General features: G+C 36.6%; 1 protein-coding gene across 2 annotated transcripts; it reads right to left on the bottom strand.

Annotated features, from left to right (window-relative positions):
* Nucleotides 1–297: 297 nt before the first annotated feature.
* On the bottom strand, nt 298–21,065 carry POC5 (POC5 centriolar protein). Of its 2 annotated transcripts, none has more exons than XM_014965100.1 (10): nt 20,925–21,065; nt 13,088–13,272; nt 12,540–12,716; nt 9,726–9,830; nt 8,204–8,383; nt 6,987–7,149; nt 3,762–3,838; nt 2,838–2,951; nt 1,787–1,963; nt 298–738 (listed from the first exon to the last, which is right to left on the bottom strand). In XM_014965100.1, the coding sequence occupies exons 2-10, from the start codon at nt 13,235–13,237 to the stop codon at nt 589–591; spliced, it is 1,293 nt and encodes a 430-aa protein (XP_014820586.1). In that variant the 5' UTR covers nt 13,238–13,272; nt 20,925–21,065; the 3' UTR covers nt 298–588. The 2 variants fall into 2 exon arrangements, with proteins under 2 accessions (XP_014820586.1, XP_014820585.1); XM_014965099.1 differs by having other exon boundaries at nt 3,762–3,880.
* Between the last annotated feature and the right edge of the window lie 4,024 nt (nt 21,066–25,089).

Consider the following 25,089-nt stretch of genomic DNA (forward strand, 5'->3'; position numbering starts at 1 on the left):
AAAATTATTAGATCCTGACCCTTTGCATCAAGTTCTGCAACACTAGCTTATAAAATGAGAAAGTTTAACAATTTGATGGACTCAGTACCTCACCTGGTCCAAGTCGCACCCTGGGTGTGAAGGATATCACCCTGTTATTCTTCATTTAAGCATGCTGTTCTAGAATATAATTAAAAAGCATATCAACTACGCTTCGTTGCACAAGCAACTAAAACTATATGTAACAAAAATTAATTTTCACTTCAAAGTAGATATTGGTAACGCTAGGATTAAACAAAGAGATTCAGACAAAAAAAATAATCACATTCTATCCTTTATTCAAAATCGTGCAAAAGATCCCTTAAATAAAAAGTGTTTATTGTAATAAAATAAGTCCTCAAATAGTTTGGAGGTAGAGCAACATTTCAAGTTTTTTCCCCTCCAGATGTTTACTATAAAAGCACATTTACTTTAAAAAAAAAATTTTTTTAGAAAAGAGTGAAAACATGATACACACACGTAGCCTTGCTACATCAAATCCGGAAAGACTGAGAAGAGGTTTAAATTGTACCTTGATAAAACTCCCACACCGGTGAGAAGGAGAATCACTCAGTCAACAACTTTTATTGACTGAACACTGGTATGAGTTTGGCCCTGAAGCATTCGCCCAACTTGCCCTGCAGGTCTCACAGTGGTAGAACCGGAAGAATGGAGCACAGATCGGGGATATTTAGCAGCAACAGCTTGAGATATAGTTTGCTGAAAAGTAATTAAATACATCAAAACACTTAACAGTACAGAAAAAATCCCATTAAAATACCTTTAAGCGAGCTGTACTCTAAGCAGAAAGATTTGGAACAGAGCAAACAAATACACTTCTCAAAAAAAAATAAAAAATGGTTACTTTAGCAGCATGAGTAATTTTTTTCCTTCCTTGTCAGAAATGTACTTCCAAATAATGAAGTACCCTGAGCTTTTATCACCTCAACCTTATTTCAAGGTTGGTTTTTTTGTTGTCTCACATGGACAGTTACCAGTAACTCCAGCTCAAATTCAGGGACCTGATGTAGCACTGCTTGTCCTGGCAGTATCACTGAAGAGAAACTGAACTTTGAGATAGCACAGAGAAAACTCAGATCCTACTTTATGGGTTAAAATATGAAAAAAACCTTCTTCGACTGTTTCATGCAACTCCAGTTAAAACCATTTTTTGCCCAAGTTGATCTAAAAGTGCAGCAGCCGCACAGGCCATTTAGAGCACTGTTTACAGTCTATGTTACTTTTGTACCCTTTTAATGCACTTATTTCAGTTTTCTTCAGGGTAAGTGGGAGACGTAGGACGCAAAAATACAACAAGCAGAAGGCTTGATGATTACATTTTTCCCCCCCAGTAATTTGCTACACTCAGCCTATCAGGCTAATCTGTATCTCTGCCACCTCTGGTTCAGTCATTCTTCCTGCTACACACCACGATGCCTGCCTTTAAACTGTGGTTGCGTGGTGATGACACCAAACATTGCCAACTGACCCTTTCTATGAAGAGGAAGACTCATGGAAGAGCTGGCCAAGAGACAGCCAGGACTACTCTACCTGTGAAATAAATACTACAGAAACAAGACAAATAGATTAATGTGGCAATATCTACTTTCTCTCCTCACCAGTGACTTCTACCCAGCCCAACCACAGTATCGTTTGTTATTTTAAATAGGCCTCAAGTCTAAGACAACTTCAGGATGGTCATTTTTCTTTAAACTACTACCAGATGTGTTGTAATAAAAATACTATAACAAGCATAATTCTGACTTACCTGAGTGACTGGATGATGTTTTTCAACAATGACTGAACTGATGGGTGGAGCAACTCCCATCACAGCTAAACTACCACAAATTCTGGCTTTTTGACCCATATCAGCTCGGCCTGTGATTCGAGCAGTGATTGTTCTTCCTGCTTTCTGTTGAGCAGATGTTATTACTTTCGCCATGGGCTACAAATAAATTAAGTAGTAGTTGGTAAAGAATTCTAAACATAATATTAACAATGCTCTAATACGTCTGCTTAGTTTTATCAGCTACATGCTTAAATGGAACATGAGATGGGGCAGGTAACCCAGTTATGTTAGAGGGGACTGAATATGCTCCAGCTAGCTGCAATCCGGTTTATTCCACCTTTTTCCTAAGTATGAGATAGTGTTTCAGTGAGTGACATCTATCCTGAGGGGAGCAAGGCTAAATTCAGGCAGCACAGATAGTTTAGCTTTGGTCACTGGCTGCATATTCAAGTGACAGCTGAAGGAACTTCCATCACCCTGGAGTTTTTCTAGCAGCAACACAGCAGATACAAAAAAAACTTCCACGCAGTAAAATGCTGCATCTTTCTCTGACAGCTGTTAGCAAAATGTATCAGATGGGAAAAAGAAAGGAGAGTAATGCAGAAGACAGCGGAGAAAAGTAAAAAGGACAGTTTAACAACAGATACAGAAGAGGAAACAAGAGGTATTTCGAAGAGCAGGATGCTAAAGCAAAGCATATTAATTCCATAATGAAATGGTATCCTGTGAAACACCAATTGTTCCTGTTGTGTTATACATTAGCACACATGCATTCTTCTGTTCTTCATTTTGTCACACTTCTCCCTCCCCCCTCCAAAAACAATCTAAAATTGCTCCTAACATAAATGGGTTTCTGTAATATTCACAAGCATTTCCACGCTAGCGTCTTCACATGGCTATGTAAACTCTAAGGCAGTTTCCTCAACTACGTACTTGTGTTGCTCTGAAAAATGTGGAAATAATGATATCCAAACTAATATTTGTTAAAATCATGCCTCAAAAAGCAAGAGAGTTAAATTTAGTACATTACCAGTTTTTGAGTTGATGCCACACCAGATCCTGCAGCTGTGCTAGTGATGATTACTGGAGAATCAGAATCTAGCCTGGTCTGAGAAGTGCTTGCATGACCCAGATGGGTAGAAAACTGTGAATAAAACCAGAATTTAAAAAGAATGAGTAAAACTTTGTAGAAAACACAGTGTTACTTAGTTTTTTGACTATTCTGTTAGTTTTTGGCTCTCCAAATTACCCTTCTAAATTTAATTTTTATCTCTAGTTTTACTGTTGTCTAGCTAATTTTATAATACTTGTCTAAAAACTGTATAAACAGTGTGAAGAACATTTGATACTATTAGAATGAAAAATCAGAGGAGAGGCAAGCACATCGTCTCTGTTCTAACCTGCACACTAGTGTGAAATTGTTTTAGTGGCAACATCTTCAGGATGACTCCTGGGCAGGACCACAACATCCAAGCTACGGGGTAACGATCTGGATAAGCTGACATGACAGGGCAATAAGCTGAGTTCCCTCAGTGTCTATCTGTTACACTCTTAAAAAAGAAGCTTCAAGTCAAGCCAGCTTTTCTTCTTTTCAGATTATTTTAAACACAGGTTTTTTGTAAAAAAAACACAACCTCTTAACAGCTTTTTTCCAGAAAGAACCTTAGAAAGAAAATTCTGCTTACTATAGTGACCTTACCTTCTTTTGTTTACCATGCTTTCACTAAAACAAAAAACAGAGCTTAATGAAACTATAGCAAGTCACGACAGCTATGCCCAGCCACTTCATATACACAATGGAGTCTGAACACACCATACCCACAGGTTTCTTTTTTACACTTAGACTGACTTCAAATTCCTTCAATTCACAGGCTATGGCCTTTATTTTTAAAAAGCTCCAACAAAGTATGTTCATTTTTGCTACTAGCAAGCACAGTTCTGGCTACAGGCTTACCATGTCTTCCATTGGAAGAGCAGCTGCTGGTGGAGGTGGTGGTGAGGGCGGATTGTACTGTGAAGGAGGCAGCCTTCCTGCAACAATGGTACCATTATCATTTCTCCTACTTCCTACATCTATTATTAGAAAAACAAAGCAATAGGATCAGCACATAATCTAGCAAACTCTAAGGGGAAAAAAGACGTAAGTCACAGTACAAATTGGGATTCCTGTGGGATTTCTGTATAATCTAATTCAAAGGATCAACACCTATGTTCTTCATAGGTGTCTGTGTATCTATTTATTTATCTAAGCATTCCTGTATTAGACCCTTCTTTTCAGATGCTTGGAAATAATATTTTCCAAGGGGCTTGTTCCTGTGTTATGCCTCAAAATCCCTGTGGTGCTCCTCACACCCTTGCAGTGCAAAGAAGTGAGGTTCTCTGTGCTGCTTGCCAACACCAAATCCAGTGTGCAAGAGCTGCTCTTATGCTAAGGGCCAAAACCCACTTCAGGTAGAGAGCAGCAAAACACAGAAAGGCCATGCGTACTGGACTTCTGGAAGGGTGTAAGATCCTTAAGGGGGCTCACTGTCGGGAAAATAAAACGTTATTTTAACTTTCCTGAGAATGTACTGCAATTTCAAGGAGCCATAGGTCACGCTCAGCAGCACCCCATTTCCACATACAATGGCTGGACACCGGCCACATCCTGGCCGTAGGGCTGGGACGATCTACAGGCACCCTATAGCCCTCATCTCCCCCCAGCAGCTGGGTAAGAGGAGCTTGCACAAAATCTGTCCAGGGTTCTTTTGTCATCCTGGGGAGGTCAGATGTGCCCACCTAAGCCCTATATCTTTTCCAAACAGTTTCAGCCTTTTCATTCACAATGCAAACTTCCTTAAAGGAAGAAGAGAAAGGTATTCGTATTTACTCTCCTATTTCGGAAGCAGATGATGCCGGCACCAGTTCCGGGACCAGGGAACTTCACTCATTCCAGGGCCCAGAGTGACACCCTGTGGTAGTTGTGTTTTGTTACACCTATATTTTTTCATTTTCCTCTTGAAACAAGCAGGAAACATATAAGGAAGGTAGCTTAAATTGGTGCAATACAGAAAGATTTCAAAGGTGAAAGTATGCCCGAATATGCATTTTGTACATGTATATGTACACACATATTACACACATAAAGCTTAAGCATAGACAGGAGCAACACACAGTTACAGACTAATCAGATCTGATCTATGTTACTTAAAAAAGTAGTGCTAGGTTTTTTTAAGTAAAAATTCATCAATGCTTGTGGCTTCAATGTTCCTTTAAATACATAAAGAAGTTAAAAATAATCTTAATAATTAAAAAAAAAAATCTGTCAGTAAATCAGTCAGATTTTAGACCACCAACATTGACTCTAAATGTTATGGACCCATTAAGGTTGTGATACTTGCACACTATTAATAACCTGGATTATAATATAGATTATATGTATGTTATTTGTATATTGCATGTATACTAAATGTACATTATAATAACCTAGTAATAATTAAAAAATAATCAAATTCTGCTTTTATTTCCAATGTCAGTAGGTGGCACTGCAGCGTTCACATAAATAAAGACTGAATGACTTTGGCACATAGTTTTAATGTCCACAGAATGCAAGACTAGAACAAATCATAATAATCATCTAATCTGATGTCTGAAATCCCCAATGTCCTGATCACTGTTGTGTTATAGCTGAGGAAGAATGCAAATAAATGGTTGTAAAACCATACTGAATACTTAGTAAACTAACTTCATTAAAAGCATTGTCTGGCTGCAGAAAGCGAGAGATAGGGTGCCTGGGACAGAGGAGAAGGCGGTACAAGAGGCAGTGGAAGAAGATGGCAGGGGTGAGACCAAGGACAACAGAGAGTGTGAGATGTAATGAAGCCTGATGAGGACACACTGACCACAGGAAATGAAAAAGCATGATGCTGGACACCCAAAAAGTTGGCACACCAGCGTTGTCCAGCAGAGCAAAAACCTGTAGGCAGTGAGCCTGTGTAGAGCACAAGCTCCAGCTTCATAGTAAAAATCAATCAAAATGTTTGATCCATGAACAAACAAATAACATAAAGCTTCAAGAGACAGAAAATCTTAATTTACAACATGGTGAAAAATAAAACACTTGGGCAACACCTTGTAACTTCATTCACAAGCTCAGTATCTTCAAGAAAACATTAATCCTTGACCTTCCCCAAATACTATTCCTATGTTTTTACCAGCATACAGCTACTGTGCTTAGCCAGCGTCATCTTGTAATTTCCTAAGCAACTGCACAAACACTGGAGCTCAGCAGCTAAGCTAAGGTAAACATCCTCTAACACCTTCTTCAAGTTTTTATTTCCTCTTTGTATCTGCATTGTTGGGGAGGAATTTCTGTGAAGTAGTTCAGAAACTTATGGTCTAAGATTGTTAAGTTTAGCAACTGAAGTGACTTGTCTGAGGCTGTTAACAACTGCTGCCAGTACAGCTGGTTGTTAAGCCACACTCTTGATGTAGACTGCTACAGCAGCAGCACGATTATGCTCCTTCTGCTATAGACTGTCTCACTCTAAAGGGGTGATTTCATTACATCAATAAAGGTGTGCAGCTCTTTCCTGTGTAACTGCAAAAGTTTTACGAGTGTGCTTCTGATATAATTACACTGGTGTTTCCTGTTCTGGCACAGAGCTCCAACTACATACAGAACCTGGGAGATTTACTTGCCCTTTTTTGCATTAAAAGGCAAGATTAAGAAAGAAGGGAGAGTTGTCTGGGAGATGCAGATTCACTGCACACTGAGATTCCAGGGAACAGAGGAGGGTTTCCCAGGATTTCCCCCTCACCCCCTTGTAACCTGGGTGCTGACAGAATTCTGGGTGATCTTCCACAGTATTTTAACTAGTTTGCCATCCCTGGCTTCTTGTTCTTCAAGTTGCAACATTCAGTTGCGTGTTACTACCTCTCCCAGCAACAAGGGGTGAGGAGAACACATTCCACCTTTCAACTACAGCATCAGAATATTTCTCAACACATTCAAAAGGACTTGTTAAAGCTGTAAGATTTTGATAAACTCTATATTGCCATAACTCCTCATGTTAAATAAAAAAAAAAAAAAAAGAGAGAAAGGGGAGAACCCTTTAAAACAAACAAATAAAAAACCACAAACAAACAAACCTAACAAAACTCCCCCCCCAGCCACATTAGAGCTGCTTTTTATACTGACCAGGATCTGTCCTACTGTCCCTGCCCTGAAACATGGTCATCGCTTCCAGATTCAATGCACATACACCACGCATAAAGGCTTTCTTCATGGTGTCTTCATACTGCTCTCTTTCACTGTGCAGTCTCAGCACCTCAGCTTTTGTCTGTTCCAAAGTTGCAGTTAGCTACAAAACAGAGTAAGGAAAGAGCTGTGGTGTACTTTGGAATGCAAACTACAAACATACTCCTCAATTAGCTTTAGAAGTCGCTTACTATGTTTACAAAGATACGCATTTTCACTTCAAAAATCTCTTGTTCACCAGAGACGAACAGCTACAGTTTCTTTGTACTAAAGCACATTATTTGTGCTAAAGCATACCAAGGACACCAGCGCATTCAAAAGGACTGTCAGACCCTGCCTCACCGGCTAAGATGAAATTCATCTTGCAAGTTCTTGTCTTTTAGAAGTTAGGCATCTGGCACAAGCTAGATTTCTGCAGAAACATGGATTCCCCCAACAGAAGAATAAGTGTTCCCAGAAAATTATTTAAGCATAGGGGGAATTATCATCAACAATCTCTCTTTTCTAACTGATGTGAAAAACTAAAAATGCTGAGAAAAGACAGAACAAGTTACCTTTGTAACTCACTGTTTTTGTACTGTTAAGCCACAGTTGGTAAGCCTGTTCTTAAAACTCTAGGTTGATAACTTACACTCTATGCTCTGAAAATTCTATAAGCTTAATAGGCAAGTTGAAGGCAAAACCAAACTTAAATTCAGCCTTTAACAGAGCAGCTATTATAGGAAAAAAATATACTCCTCATGAAAAAAAAATACTCCTCATGATTATTCATACTAATAACAGTCTTCTATTACCACTGTCTTCTTCAGTAAGACCTGAAAATGCATAGCCAACATTAACAACATGCTCTTAGAAAACAAATACTATCCCTATTGGTGGGTAAATAGGGATTTGCCTCATTTCAGGAACAGTCCAATTTACTTCACCTGTGCATGCAGATCAGCAACATTTTACATCAGATGCAGAGGAGAAAGAAGTCGCATTTAGAAACCATAGCAGAGACCTTAGATCTCTTTAGATTGTCTTGTGTAGTTGGGAGCTCTCTTCTGCTGGAAAGTCACCATGGTTTTTAGTTTGCTGAGAAAGCGATGCTTTGGAGGAATGAGGGGTGGTGGAACAAAGGAGAAAAAGAATGAAGAAGAGAAATCTTATTTTACCTCTGCAATTTTGGCTTCATAATCATTGGTGAGCTGAACACAGATATCTTCTGCCCTTAACTGGCAGGCTTTTGCTACTTTTTCTTTCCATTTTTCTTCACTAAGAGATCGCCATGCTGCCCATACTTTCTTCAACAAAGCTGTCCGAAATTGTTTGTCTGCTATTCTATTTGCATATTCCTTAGAAAACAAATAAAACCACATCATATGCAAGTTTCCTAAAAATTTAGGTACTCAAGACTGTGGATGATGCTTTTACAACTTATTACATAGACCACAGGAGGAATGCCAAAACTGAGTCACACCACAGTGAAGTGGTACCCAAACAGAGCATCAGGAGCTCAATGTTTCTTTCTGCACACACGTGATGGAGCGTTACTGTCCCCAGCATGAAAAAACACATTTGTGAATTCCTAGGTTACACAGTGTTTTTACTCTTACCTTAAGCTTTACTCTTACTTAAACAGCCACCTCACATTTATGGTGTAACCACGCATATGTGAAGCCATTTAGTGGGTATGTGGCACATTTTGATTTACTGCAGGAACCATATAAAACCTGCAGTCACAAAGATTAGCATAAGCCACTCATCTTTTTAATAAATTTAGGCTTCAGGATGTCGTTTAAGACAACTCTATTAGTCTACTCTATTTCAAAATAGTCACCACTCAAGGTACTTCAGCATTAAATTATTTTTTCAGAAATGAATTGGGAAAAATAAAAAGAGCTGAGTAAAAAACAAACTCCAAATTATTAGTAAATTCTAAGATGGGAGGGAAGGAAAAGAGAAAAGGCTATCTCTCTCTGCATTTCAACAGAATTTTGGATACCATCAGTGAACTTCAGTCTAGTCAGGAATCCATACCAATAAACAAGGGTCCTGAGCACAGCTTCTCCTTTTCAACAGCCTGGAATGGGAGAGGTTTGCAGCCTTGACACGGGATCCTCCTTTTCTGTCATACCTCACTTGGTAGACTGTTTGCTGTTACGTGCCTGATGCAGTGACCAGCATCTTGTGTGCGACTAGCTCTTAAGCCGCTTCAAATTTTGGCAATGTGAGAAAAGAGGGCAGCTGAAGTTTTAGTTGTGAAAATGGCTTCCCTCCCCCAAATGTGATACTGTATTGTGTCATATACAGTATGATCCTGTATCGCACTGTAACATAATGAGATACTGTATCATACTGTCAAACCTAATGTGTTTGAGACTTAGATAGAGATTCCCTTGGCACCCACTTCAAAATGTAGATACTGTAAACTACAGTGATTTGCTGTGAGCTGATCACAGCAGTCAGAGCAATATAAGACAAGCACAGGTCCGATTTTTTTCCCCATCCCAGAGAGTATTCTGACAGCACTATTTTTTTTTAGAATTGATGCTTTCAAACTTTTATATGACATCGTCAAACACATCAAGATAGCAACACTGTCATTTCTTCAAACTGTAACAGGAACTACAGCAACTCTGACCCTTCTGAGTTCAGAGGTTTCGTTTTCATCACATTTTCATTTTGCACACATACCTCTTGTTTGGCTTGAACATGCTGAATCCGCCACAGTGTAAAGTTTCTCATCAACTCTACTCTCTCCTTTTGCTTCTCTAATGCTTGGGTCAAGTTAGTAATCACCTGAAAAATGTTTATTAACACTATTTCAATAACTACGATCCGTGTAAGGTCAAATAGAATGTACTTTATGCATCAGTTATTTTCCACTTAGAGCATTTGCTTTTTATAGATGCTTTCTACTGAATCTTCCCCTTACTCTAATCAAGCTGAAAACAACTGAATTCAAAACAAGAGTAAAAGTCCTGTGGCTTCAACACTCAGACTGTGGGACAAACACTTTCATTGTGTAGTTTTAGGAAAAGTTCAACTGAATTGTTATTTCATGCCACCTCTGCAGGCTTCTTTCCTTATAATTAAATGTTAATGTAGCATAAGGTCAGAAGAATCACTTATTTCAAAGACAATTTTGATAAATCAAGAATATTTATATTAAAAGTTTGTTTTAGTGCATTATTAACTAACTGAAATGGAAAGACATGACTTACATGCAGAAAGCTTACTCAGTTGTCTGAACAAAATAAACAAGCTAGGGAGTTGCTACGAACTACAAAAATCTGATTAGGAGCTGTTATTCTCTTTAAAAGTTCTCATGAAAGGTACCATATAGGCCTATTGCTATCAAAACATTTGAGAGGCAAGATGGCCTACTGGACAGAGAACATAACTAGTGACTTTTACCACCGATCTCTAAATATGTTTTAAGTGGTATACAGAAACAGCTGAGGTTCCCTGATGAAAAATTAGACATGATGCAAAATTGGGTACACTGAATCACTATGTATTTCTCTATATTTTTTGCCTAATTTCTTAAGCTGGATTCTGACATCAATCACCTGAGCAACACCAATGGGCAACAGTGACCAATCTTGGGACTCCTGGGAGCAAAGGTAAATTATTTTATTTTACCTACTGTGTAAAGATTGTGAGGAACAATATTCTAAGTTGTTGTATGCTAACACACCTTATTATGTCATACTGCATAAGTTAAATGCAATAATTATTGAACATACATCAATGAAATGAATTGTACTTAAAGTTTACCCTTAAATCAACACAGTTATCTAGCAAATAGTACAAAACTCCAATTTTGTTTCAGTACAGAATTTCATACAGACTGTTTCAGTCCATCTTCAGAATGTTTAATGAAACATTACTAAGCACAAGCTTGGTTTCCTTAAGGTGTTCAAAATACCAAAATCAGAAACAAATAAAGGTCGATTTGATACATTTAAAGTAATTTAAAGCTGATCCATCTCTAGATTTTTAAGAATGAGTTCTTCATAACACTGTCTGTTAATAAATATAGGATAAGCTACTTTACTCTGCTTAGATATGACTAATTTTAACTTTTCGTAGTTTCACAGTAACTGAATAGTCTCAGCTACGTAACAATGAATTAATCTAAAACTAGAAGTTTGCATAAATTATCAACAAATCAATAATAAAATAGATAGCAAAGGAAATGAATATAATAAATCAATTACTTTTGTTGAAAAGGTGTTATATGCTAACATAAAATATCAATTATTGATGCTTCATACCTGTTGATACATAGTAGAAGTCTTAGCCTAAACCCGTGTTTGTTAATTAGCATGTTTTTGCCACTAAAAAGCATTTGTGAGATTTACAGTGTGAAGGATCAAGAATCTACAGTATTCATGATGTTTGTGAGGCTGACAAACTTTGGCTTATGCCAATGTCAGAATACAGCAGTTTTGATAAATATGGTATGATAAATGGAAGCACTGCCGCCTACGATTAAGGTGGTGGCAATAATAATTTTCTATTGAAAAGATTTTATATTTTTTTTTAGATACAGAACTGTAAAATTGGCTGAAGAAATAATTATTTGATTAAAAAATACTGCTTTCAAGGTATCATCAAGAATTATGGTTCATTAAACATGAGTGACATACAATGATATCCAACAGAATTAAATATGTTTGAATGGTACGCACTGAAATAACTATGGCTCTTCACATACGTTAAATGATATTATACTAATCCTTTTCTCGTAACATTACATTTGTATTTGCCTATATGAAGATTAGACTGTTTCCCAAATGGACACAGAACATCATCTTCCTCCATATTTTAACTCCTTCAATGGATGATTTTTTAAAAAAAACGTAAACAGGAACTAAAAACCCAAACTCCATTAAGTGCTCTCAAGTACAAGGTTAAAAATTCATGACAGCAATAAGAGGATTTAATTGCCCTATGTGATTACAGGGCCAAAATTTTCTACCCGTTTCCACAATTCTAGTTAATTTTGAAGTTGTTGGTATTGTTGATAGCAGAAAAGCATAACTCAGAGACCCCAAATGTACAACCCTAAGAATCTGTATAAATGTACAATTCCTAAGAATCCTAAAATACAAACTCTTAAACATTTAGGAGACTACTGTCCATTTAAAATTCACGAAAACCAATCCCATCATTGAAAAATTAAAGGCTTTTAAAGTGTAAGCGCCAATAGACTCATCTGAGCCCATGTGATAGTTATGAAATAAATAAGGAACAAACACAGACCCTAGATTTAAAAGACAAACCATGCAAAATATGTGCACACATGTTAAATTTCTGTTGCTATTATGGATCATGTTACTAGCAACAATGATTCTTTTTGTACTATAGGATATAAATATATTATTTATTTCTCTATGTTACTTGCTGCAAGAAGAATTTTTTTCAAAGATGGACCCAAAAATTCAGTGTGGATATTTTTAAAAAGAAAGGAACTGTTGAATTATGAAATTGAATTACTACCTCATCTTTCCGGCCAATAGAGATTTCATAAGTATGTAGCAACTCCTTCAGGTTTTCCATCTCATTGCTCAATTGTCTCACATGTGCAGCGTGCTTCTCTTTTTCTTGTCTCATTTGAAGCTTATGATGTTCGATCAAACTCAGCTTCCATTTTCTCAATTCAGTCAGAACATTTGTCTGAAAATTTAAGGTATGACAGCAGTGCAATTAGTTAAAAGAGAGGAGGGAATAATTTTATATCTTAAAACACTTAGCAATTAAGGAGACAGTGATGCCTTCATTATACAGGCTGTTTATATCTATAAATATTATGAGGCATAATGAACTATTGAATGATAATAACTGAATATCTCTAACGGAGAAAGTTATTCCCAAGTACTTGAAACAAGATACTCCAGTGCTTATGTGCAATATGCAACAATCAAAAGGAAAACCACTAGGACCATTTCCCAGTGCAATCGTGCTGCAGCTTTTCCTGCATTCTCACTTATCCTACAACGCACTGACATCTGTACAGGATATTTAAGGGTTCCATACAAAATACATACCTTAAGACTTCCACTCCAGAGATCGAGTATGTTTTCTATATGAGTTACTTTTTCATCGGGCAAAGGTAATTCAGTCACCGTGGCATCGTGGACTTCTCTTGGACCATGTGTGGACTCTTGTGAAGATGTTTCTTCTGAAAGTCGTTCCATATTGGCCTCAGAAGGCTCCTTCACTGATATTAAGACTAAAAATGAAACAGAGAATAAGGATTGATACTCTGGAAAGACTAACTGGTCTGCATCCTGGATGGAAGTCAGAAGCATTTAAAAAAAAAACCTCAACCACCAAAATATTTATGTAATCAGAAACTCCCTTTTCCCAAGTAAACCAAATAACCCAATTAAAATATATGCTTTCAAGATATAAATATATTTAAACCAATAGTCCTACTGTAACATTCATCAAATCAACACTACCGTTCTCTTAAAGAAAGTAATTTCTTACATTAAAGAGGATGACCAAAGCAAGTACCAAAAAATAGCATTGCCAGAAAAGGAAAGTCTCTCTCTCAGTAAAGAATTCTTGTCAATTAACAGCCAAGGTCAAAAATCTAAAAACTTTTGCAATATTCCTTAATGACACTGTGAATTCCTGAGACCAGGGGCCTTCCTTTGTGCATTCACAACACAACCTGTGGGTATATTTCAATGTTGGTATGTACCTGCACCCTTATTCTTTGCAGCTTTTAATTTACTCATACAACTAGATTTTAAACTCTTTAAGAAAGGAAATATCTACTATGAATATATATAATGCCTTACACAATAAGGCCTCACTTTCAGGTGCCGTGGCTAAATACCGCTGCAATAAAAAATTAATGGGCAGTCATCTGAATTCCAACTGATAGGAAGAAAAAAGCAGAACTAAGAATAAAGAAGCTAATATTTAAATAAACAGAGAAAATAAAATATTGTTTTGTATTTAGTTATTCCTTACAGAAAATTTGTTATCCAAGCTAACAGCTGAATAAAAAAAATTGGAAAGAAGAGAGATTAGCAGATTCCTTGTATTAATAACAATCAGGACAACTTCAAAACACTCTCCTTTCATAAACAGAGAGGGGAAACCTCCAACATTTTAGTCGTCACTTCTGAAAACAAATACTGTCTTTAAAATTTTTTAGGTACAAGTATACAAAGATAAGCTTAACTGTTTGTAACAAAGCAGTATTTTCACTGAACACTGGAAATGTATGTTTCTGATTTACTAAGGGCTGAGCCTGATGGCTGACACTCATTTACAGTTACTGTCACTGTCAGGCCTCATGTTCAAAAGAAGTGAGATGAGCTGTCTGGTCAATACTACTCCCCTATCAAGTAGGTTGAATTGCAACTAGTGCACTCATGCTCCAAGACGCGGAAATAAGGAAGAACTGTGATGTAGAGGCAGATACAACGGTTTTTTGGTGTTTCTCTTAAGATCATATAAAACTACACATCATAAAATTTAAATTAGATTGAGCTAAAGAAGACCTACCTAACATACCATTTCGCTAGACTAATCTCTCTAACCAATTATATATGCAGAAGATCATAAACAGATTATTCCCATTCACACCAGTACATTAAGATCAGGCTCTAGTTTACCATCATTTTTTCTCCTGCAAATGAGAGAAGTATTGCTTGGCTAATTGCAGAATTTGAATATTTGTTGGTTGTAAAGATCTCCAAAAAATATGACATGCAGGACAGATGACCCAGACTACTTGAAATACATCTAATTCCACTGATGAAGAATCTTGCTGGATTTTCACAATATTAAATATTTGGCAGTGTTACTATCCTCAATTATTCCCAGTTCTGTCCTTTACCACTTGTGCCCATTCCTGCACGTCACTGTGTTCTTCCTTCAGTCGTGATGTTGCTGCAAAATGCATGAAGGTTTGTCTTTATTTTTAAACTTTTATTATTTGCTTTGATTACAAAGATATCCAATTTACACAGCACAGTTTGCAAGATATTTGCAAAGAAAAAAAACTGAACAAAATGTAACCAGTAAACCCAAGACATTAAAATAGACTGAAAAGCGCCATCATCTAAGATTGTAGTATTACAAATTCATCAGTCCCCTCCCTTTAATCTTCCCTATATACAGATTCTCCTAACTCAGCTTCCATTATTCTCATTTACCATAGGATGTATCCTTCACTGGATCCACTGAGTGTATCTGTTTTATGTTTGTATCATCATCTTATGTAATTTACCCTGGCCTTCCGGTGTTGCCATAATTTTCTAGTTGTATACATACTAATTTCAACCCTATTCCTAATGCTCTCCTTCTGTCACTCCTATTCCTTTCACTGCAGTACGTGATGACATTGAGTTACAGTGCACTAAGGTAAAAAGGACATGGAGCCATGGGGATATGATAAAGCATAAAAATGCACATCATTAAATAATCCCCAGATGTATTTATTCAAGACCATGTTCTTGTTTGTAGTAGAGGTAATGAAATGAGCAGTTTTTCCAGATGTGTCTTATCCCAATACTACTGCTTTGTTTTTTTTTACTGTGTGCCTCTAGTGTCTGGCTTTTCTGTTTTTATCAGGTAAATAAGCTCTGCCAGACTGTTCTCACACGTGATCTGCTATCAGTGGCCCTAGCTGAGAGTAGCAATTTGCTAAAATGTATGTCTTTTTTTTTTCTAATCTTCTCAGAAGCTTAATGGATCAATACTGAGGTCTGGTAGCCTGAAGAGAAAGAGTTTTCCCCACTGTTTGGGTATGAGTCATCAGTACACATCTCCGCTACAAATAATTCACTGCTCCAGTCTTAGTCATTCTCACATTTAATCAACTAAACTGGCAACAAGAACAGGAAATTAAGTTTTAGGTTTCAAATGGACATTGAAATGAACAGTACAACATGTTTTATTCCAATTATTTTTCATATTTGACTGGAAGCTTTCAGTGAAGGTATTATGTATCATTAAATTTACTGCAACAAATAAAGATTACCAGTAATTAGGCTTCTACTGTCATAGTGGAAATGCTCACTTCAGTTTCAAAAACCTGAGAAGAAAGTCAAAATGCCAGACCAAGGAATACTCCACAAAGAGAACTTCACTTCAGAAGGCATCACGTGGCATTGGAAACTGTTGGCCTCAATACCAACATCACATGGAGAAGGGGGAAAAAGCACTGCCAGCTTAAGAAGCTCTGCAGAAGTGCAAACTTCCAGGTATTCAGTCTATACCCAGCACAGACATACATTTTGTTTTGCAAACTTACAGAGCACTACCCTAGTTGTGATTCTGTTGTTTTAATACAGCAATAGCATTAGAGCCAGACAGGGACAGAACAAATGTCAAAGAGCCTGATTTTTAGTATGAACACGTAGCCATGACAAAAGAACAGAGCTAAACAAAAAAATTAACTGCCCTTCAGAAACAACGTGCTAATCTACCCTATGTGATTGGTATCAGAGGTATAGTACTGAGCTTGAATTGAATTACTTTCTGACTGTTCATTCAAAGTCTTGCTATTAGTATCAGGAAAAAATGGGTATTCTGAGCCCATTAACACTGGGAAACACCATTCAAATATGCCATCACTCTGGATTAGTACTAGAGGTTATATGGAGGATTTGGGACAGATTTTGGTCAGATACCTTCTGAAAGTTGAAACAACATTCTTTTTACAACTAGATTGTTTCAAGCTCTGTCTCAAGGAGATACATCTTTTTGCTAGACTGACAGGACTAAGTAACATTTTGAACAACAAATCTATGTTTTAATGAAGCAGCAAAGCAGCAGAAGTTTATTTATACTGTGTAGTCAACAGAAGCATGATGGTGCCATGTAAATATTTTTCTTGTCGCCATCCTCAAGATCAAAAGCACCTTCTTTACTGTTTTTAACCATTTTTTTTTCATTTTGAAAATAAAAGACAAATTGTATTTTGCAAGGTGCTGCCCTTTGCAAAGATAATAAACTTCAGAGCCTATAACTGAGGGGAATATGTGGCTCCTTGTAATGAGCAATACATAAAACTGCAGTGCAAAATTTTTATCGCCATCAAGTATAAGAGCATTTCTTTCCTTATCCCATGACAATTAACTACAGCTTGCAAATGACTATTCTTATTTGGTAATACCAAGCATATTAAGAGATAATTATTCAAATATTTCAAGAGAAGCAATCAAGGGAATTGAAATCTGTCCTCTCACTTCTATTGCACACATTTAGGCAGTAAAAAGGCACAAATACTTCATAGGATACATGTTTGGCCCCAGAAAAAAAAGTAAAAGCACAACTCCTCTCACAGAGTTAAAGAGCGACAGCAGTCAGTGCTGGCTAAGATCTTCTGTTCAGACAAATATGATCGAAAATAGAGCTTAGAGTTATCTATAAAAAGAAAAAAAGCTCAAGTCAAGTGTTTTGATTCTGATCTTCTTTCTTAGGAACAGCAGTACCGCACATCACAAATACTCCCTTACAAGATAATGTTCCACTCAAACTGGGAGACAAAACTCTAAGCAGAGAACTAGAATTTGCTTCATAATAGAATTCCACCTAACTGGATTTGAAATTTTCTACTGTTTTTAGAACAACTTCTCAGGCTGAGAAACAGTCACAGGAGCTGACCTGAACTGCTCTACAATTTACGAGTTTTGCAAATGTATTTGAATTCTGGCAATCTGCTAGTGCAGAGGGGATGAGCACTCATGAAGCTTAAGGAAGAATAGAGGGAGTGACCACAGCTGTTGTAAAGAAAGCTGAACTTATCTCAACACAGGGAAGGGCAGAGGGTGGCCTTTGGCTGTACCAGTTGAGTGGATCAACTGGTTGTATAAGTGGCCTTAGTTAATCAAGAACTGTGACTGCATTCCTGTGCTGGCCAGATGAGCAGGTGGGAAATGTTGGCTAAACCCAACACAGTACAAAAACTGAGCAACCAGCAAAATCAACTTTCAGCAGAGCAATGGGCATGAGCTGGCTTTAACCCACATAGTCCTTCCTGGCAAGTAGGAATGTCCCATGTCATGATGATTAGTGTATAAAGATCTGTAACAGGAATCTCATCTGTACTGTGATCTAACTGTACTTATAGTTACTGCTGTGACTCTTCACTGAAGTTCTGCTCAGACTTTGGATAACATCAAGCTAAGGCCTGGTCTTATCCTGGGAGTTGTGCCATTAGGTCAAGGCAAGAGCAGCATGTAGGCAGGACATGGTGGACAGAAGAGCTACAGGTCATTACACAGCCGCTATCACCTGCACTTTGCTGTCTCCTGCAGTCATAATCCTTGCATATTGATTGTCTGGCAGTTCTTTCAGAATCCACTAATTTATGGAAAGAGTATAGACCAAACTTCCAAGCTCAAGGTATAAATACATCCAAAAAACTTTTTGAAATACATCCAACAGCAGCCAGACTGCTGAGGCTTTCATGCTTCCCAGTGCAACACAAAGGAGTTCTGCACTGTGAGGGAGGAGGAAGGATGAGAACTCTTTCCGTCAGTTAGGGAACTATTTTGCTCATAGCCACGTGAGCTACAAGTTGCGAGTTATTAATTGGAGAACTTGTGAGCTAGAAACCTCATGAGTTAGGAGATGAATTATTGAATTCACATGTTAGACTAGTCTGTACAAAGGGGATTAAGCCCTTGTTTGATGTGCTTGCTTTCTTTCCTATTGAGGTCAGAAAATAAAATTTAATTTACAGAGTATGCTTACCTGTTTGAGAGATCCAAACAAGCGCTGACATGTGCTTGCATTGTGACTTCAGCAGATTGCTGTATCACTCTGCTAAACCAAGGTCCCATGTAACAGCAAATATCTTCAGATGAGAACAGAAGCCTAAACCCTCCTTGTGTGTAGTATCTGAAAGAACCTGGTATTGGGCTCTTGACAGTAGCCACAGAATGTTCTTTGGCTATGAAAATCACAGCTAGTTTAAATGCTACCTTTAATTGAATCTATCAAACTGCAATTTTTGGTGCGTCAAACTGATATAAAAGGTGAGGATATTTTATTTTCTGAATCAAAACATTTTCTATTATAATTTTTTAAACCTCAAGTGAGTGCTCTCATTCTAGGAGTTGCAGGAATACCTCTTACTACAGTGGAATTTTTTTCTACAATGTTTTGACTGTTTGAATAATTGGCAAAGTACAAAGTACCAGCAGCTTCTATTGATCCGACTTCTTATGCAACTTGGTACAATTCCCACATAGGACATAACTACACTGGAGCAAGTTAATAAAGTTCAATATGTAAAAATGAAAATGCAAAGGATGCACTTGAAACTTTTCTGTTGGCAGCTTTTCTAACATTATTCTTATTCTAATTGCAGATCTACTTCCATTACATAATATTCTCTCTCTTCAAACTTCCATTCTCATGCTTTCAATGAACTCAAAATCATACCAGTGGCAGTCTGATATTCAGAAGAACAGCCATGCTAACTCTGCATGGGGATAAGTTATGGATGTGATGTCCTTAAGGACTAAGATTACCCATTAGTTCATAAAAATGATAAAACATTTCCCCTTATGGCCTACTGGAAAGAGAGATATTGGCTTGGGTGTCTAAATGTACCTAAACTCCACTACATAGGCTCCTTGTGGAAGGATACAGAGCATAACCAACACAACCTCCCTCACTTTTAATTGCATTCCTTATTTCAAGAATCTGTTTCTAGATAATTTTTTTATTACACTGTATTAACATGAGTTAACTAAATGGTAACTGACAACTTACCAGAACTGTTTCTATTCCAGTGAAAAAAACCCATACAATTTAGAAGATAGATTTTTTGTTAATGTGAAATAAACAACTTGCAGAACCTGAATTGCCCTCTGCAATCGCACTGGTAAATTCTGGCTAGCAGAGAGTTATTTAGCTCTGATCAGCATGGCCAGGAGTTCTGGCATACAATACCCATGAACAACATCTACTCCAAGACGATGACTAGCACCAGATATACACACCACTTCAAGGCTGCTTAGCCTCTAGTAATAAAATTATCTACACATTTTACACCCTCTGACCCTCTAAATAGTACAGATAAACCCATCTTCACGGGTCACAAAAATAGAAGTGAAAAGAAAACTGTAGTTAAATATATTTATCATGAAATAGCATGATAAAGAATAGAACTTAAAGTTAAGTCCTTCCTGATTAAGCTAAGCTCCCTAGTAAAGAAATAATGTTGGTATAATTGTTTACTATTTCTTCTGAAGCAAAATTACCAGAGCTTCATCAATATAAATGCTAGTGACAAAAGCAAACAACATATAACCATTAATACCAGTGTTACTAATGCATCACAAGACAATACAGTTTATATTTAGGACTGTATAAACAACGTTTATACAGTCCTAAATACCAAGCAATAAAGTAAAATTTAAATAGTGTGATTGAACTGAAAGAGCAAAAATGACATTCATGTAGTGACATGATTAGTCATAACACTAAGGCCTTTTAAACTAACTCTTACTTCCAAATACTCATATTTTAAATACTCATTTAACTATCATGGCAGCACAGGTATGAGCAAAACCAGTCGTGACCTGTCAAATTTCAAAGAAGTGTACTGTAAGGCAGGGCACCCTTTTTTGCATTATTACACCAACCACTTGAAACATTTGCATCACAAATCACAGAGAACTGCCTGCACATCAATACTATCATCTGACAGGGATGTCAGAGAGTGAACCTTTCAGTGCATGTACCTTCCTAAAATTTCTTGTTGTGCAAAATGCAAATGTACTATATGAGCTATGTGTACATTTCAAACAGAAGGTATTAGAAAACTTAAGTCAAAAAAGTCGTATCATTGTTGTATCAACACATACCACTGCACACTACGACAATAATTACACTCCATACTACCTGGAGTCTTATGGTGAATGGCATCATCTGTTACACTTGAAAATATGCCACCTCTCTCTCTGAAGCAGGTTCTGACCACTTCAAGACACACTGTTCAAACTTCAGAGGCACCAGAGCATAATGAGGCCGCTCTTCATATTCATCCTGTCATAAAGTGATGACAAATAATTATAAAATTACAATTTCATTTCCAAAAACTGGGTATATGTAGGAAGGAATGGAAATTGTTTTCAGTAGTTTTTGAGAGGTTTTTTGTCATGGTGAAAATTAAAAGGATTTCCTTTAAAGTTGCAAAAGCAAGCTGGTTTTCTATCATGATTATAATTTATCTTTGTCTTGTCTCATGTTCATCTTCATTCCAGTTACAACTAGATGCACTGTAGCAGTTACACAGAAAGACTTGGCTAGATGACAGAATTGGATCCTATATGAAGCAACGTAAACAAGAACATGAACTGGGGGGGAAAAAGTTCTATCTGATACCATTTCTAAGCATTACTTTTACTGCAAAGAAAAATATGACTATCTTTATAGCCATGGCAAAGATGCTACTGAATACAGTCACATTTCACATCCCATAACTTTACAACTTCTTTGTTGGGAGTTCTAAAACCAATCATCAAACCACATTTGATTATCCAGTATTTTCTTTAGATTAGATATAATTATTATCACCTTACATTATGCATTTTTAAAATTATATAGGTGTAGGGAATGTATATATATAACTAACATAAAAGCTTTCCTGTTAAAACGTTATAAACTAATCTAACTGGTATGTGACATTATGCTGTGTACAAAAGTAAGCCAACATTTTTTTGAAATCTCCTAATTAAATTGATTTTCAGAATTAAATTATTTAGAGTTCAATGTGAAATTGTGAACAATCTGTATTACAGCTTAAACATACAATTCAGTAATTAATTAAAAAAGTTCCAGTAGCAGTTAAATGCTTAAACTGCCACAAATTAAACATTTGGGGGAAAACGCCAGTTGGAAAGTACTAAACCAGGTCAGTAGCAGTCTTTTTCTTTCGTTATGTTTTTCTTTCCACTTAACACTACCCTAGTAATTCTGATTAGTGTCCTAATGAGGTCAAATCTCAGAAACCAACTGTGAATTTAAAAATTATTTTCCCCTTCAAGCTGAGGAAAGCTAGAGTGGAAATAATCAGTTAAAAGTATCAATTACATGTAATATGGTTTTGAATCTACCAGCTGAAAAGGAAAGTATTTTAAAACTTCAGTGCAACCCTTACATTTATGTGGGTTTCCATTAATTTGAGAATTTAAGAAGCTAGGCTTTGTACATTTCAGCTAAATTCTAGTTTCCTTTCAAATTTCCATTTCCCATCTTCTATCCTATCATGTTAAAATGAAAAGGCTAAATAAATGTACGTGAAGCTTTATAATTGCAAATATCTAGTGTATCTTTTTAATAAGCAAAAAGAAGTATCACATTCCAAGCAAAAGGCACAGTTTGTTGTGAATCAACAAGTTTTCAATTTTTCCATACCCATATCTTTCCAAAGAAATACAGTTTAGATTTTATCAGATGTCAAAAGAAGAAAACAAATATGAAAACAAAGAAAACAACTTCAGATGAGTTATACAACCAGGAACTACATGTAACTCTACAAAATCTCCTGCAGCAAAATTTCAGCAGAGTAAAAAAAGCACACATACTAGTCTTTGCCTTAACTGAACTAAAATAAATAATTGTGCAGAAAACATTACATCACTTTTCTGTCTGTTTCAAAGAGATCGTGTGACCAAATAGCAACTTAAAACTAATTCTTCACCCTCAAACAAGTTAGTTTTCAGCTGGGGCTGATCCAGCTGCTCCCATGATTACTGTATCCAATTCAAGGGACACAGTAGGTAAGGTGTCAAGTGCAAGAAAGTGGCTCATTTCGAGTCATCGAATTTAATCATTAGCACAGAATCCGTCTTAATATAGATATCCTGAAAGCTCAAAATATGCATATCAAGTTACTGCAGGAATTTATCTAGTCTTTCAAGCTCAACACTATTATTAAAACCCAGAGAATCCACTACGTGCATGAATACACACTCTTACACATGAGCAGAAAGTGTCATTAGACAGCACCCAGTGAAAAATCTGGAAATAAACGCTTATAAATTACAATATTACAACATTGCTGGAATTCAGTTGAAAGCAAATATCAATGAAAACACAATATCCAAATTGTAACCAGAAACTTAGACACACAAAAATATAAAGTCTGGAGTCTGCAATAAGAATATGTAAGATAGAGAAAAGGAAACATCAAGTGATTAAAAGTATTATCTCAATTTCAAGTATTCCATAACAAGGATACTGCAGTTGGAACGCAATATTGACCAATAAATTTTAAATTAAAGCGTAATAAAATTAACAATATCTGTTTGGTTTACTTAGTATCTTTGTTCTGTTTTAAACAAAACTTTCAAGCTGTAATGTCAACTACAAAAATTCTGTTAGAGCATAAAAAGACAGAAATATAGTTCTAGAGCCTGAAGGTCAGAGGAGTTTTGATCATTTAATGCATACTACCTTGGTTTTGTAGAAGTAAATAAATTAGTGTTGCAGCGAGCAAATGGCACAAGCGCATTCAGAGGGTGGGGTTTTTTTTTTTCCTTCTTACAGCATTATAAAAATCTACAGATGCTGCACAGACTTTGTCCTTAGGATTGCAGTCAAGGTTACTAAAGAACATAAAAAGAATGGATTGAATGGACAAAGTCTTGCACAGCTCAATTATAAGTAAAAGGAAATTCTCTGAGAACCAGTGGATTTTTTTAATAAGGAAAAGGCAATAATCTAGGCTCTACTTAAAAGCACCAAATTATCTAAAAGGCTCAAACAAAACAAAGCAAAAAAAAAAGGCCCTTCACAATTATCTAAAAGGAGTATAGTATTTCCCCATCGACATTCCGATTGCTTAGCCCTGACCTCAGTGTTCTTTTGCAACAGTAATAGGCTCTACACTCCTACAAGAAGTGTCTAAGAACTTTAGGTTTGCCTACTTTAGAGAAAAGGAGGCTGAGGAGCAACCTCATTGCTCTCTGCAGCTTCCTGAGGAGGAGAAGTGGAGAGAGAGGTGGTGAGCTCTTCTCCCTGGGATCCAATGACAGTACAAGCAAGAATGGTTCAAAGCTGCACCAGGGGAGATTCAGGCTGGACATGAAGAGGCATTTCTTTACCAAGAGGTTGGTTGATAGGATATGGGGAAAAAGAACTCAAAAGGATGGGGGGAAAGGGGGAAGGAACAAAAGCAAGGTAAATTTGTTAATGAATGAATGAACGTCAGAATGATACAGTTGTCTGATGCACACCAAAAATAATCATCAGACACACCAAGCAGGGAGCTGTCAGCAGAGGGTAAGCTTGGGAAGACCACAGTAAACTATCAGTCAAAGGAACCAACTGCTTATATAATGTAGCAAACAACGATGCAAGGAAAATTTAGTTTTAGAGTGACCTTTAAAATTGTCAATTATAATATTCTCAGTTGTTTTTTTAAACAGATGCATTTTCTGACAGAAAACTTATTTTTAAATTGTTGTCATTAAATTGGCAGGGATAGCCTCCTTAAGCATCATCATCTTTTTTCAAAATGTCAAAAAATCACAATAATCTCATAGCTCACCATATAGGAATACAGATGGAAATTAATTGACTTTTTGTTCTTTGAGTTATTCTGGATGCTGATTCTTCTTGCATGACAAAGGCTCTCTTGCTAAGGGTATCTACACCTTTCAGAATGGAAAGTTCATTTCTATGCTGAAAGTTGACATTTTTGAAATGGTATAAAGATGATTTTAAATGCTGAGATTCCCTATTGCCCAAGGTTCCAAAAAATAGATTACCTTCTCCCTACTTCCTGCTGAGTCCTAATATACCAACCACGTTTTTTAAATACAAAATATGAAGTCTTAGGGAGGTTTAATAAATACTTTTATTGCTGTATACTGGTGTGCAAGTGAGAGAAGAAATACTACATAGACCACAGAAGAAATACTACCTTCCTGCTCTCTTCTGTTTTCATTGTCTTCTGCTCTGACAATTTTCTTCTCTCTTCTCTCCCACAAATTATTCCCTATAGGTTATTTGATTTTGGCATCTCTACCTCATCAAATAACTTCACAATAGCACTCCCCCT

This window comes from Calidris pugnax, unplaced genomic scaffold (assembly GCF_001431845.1).
Source record: "Calidris pugnax isolate Ruff unplaced genomic scaffold, ASM143184v1 scaffold273, whole genome shotgun sequence".
Taxonomy (NCBI): Eukaryota; Metazoa; Chordata; class Aves; order Charadriiformes; family Scolopacidae; genus Calidris; species Calidris pugnax.

Coding starts and splice junctions, on each gene's coding strand:
- POC5 (XM_014965099.1), bottom strand. CDS start 13,237: ATGGAACGACTTTCAGAAGAAACATCTTCACAAGAGTCCACACATGGT. Junction 12,717..13,087: donor TCTGGAGTGGAAGTCTTAAG/GTATGTATTTTG, acceptor TTAAATTTTCAG/ACAAATGTTCTGACTGAATT. Junction 3,881..6,986: donor GGACAGTAGGACAGATCCTG/GTCAGTATAAAA, acceptor TTCTAATAATAG/ATGTAGGAAGTAGGAGAAAT.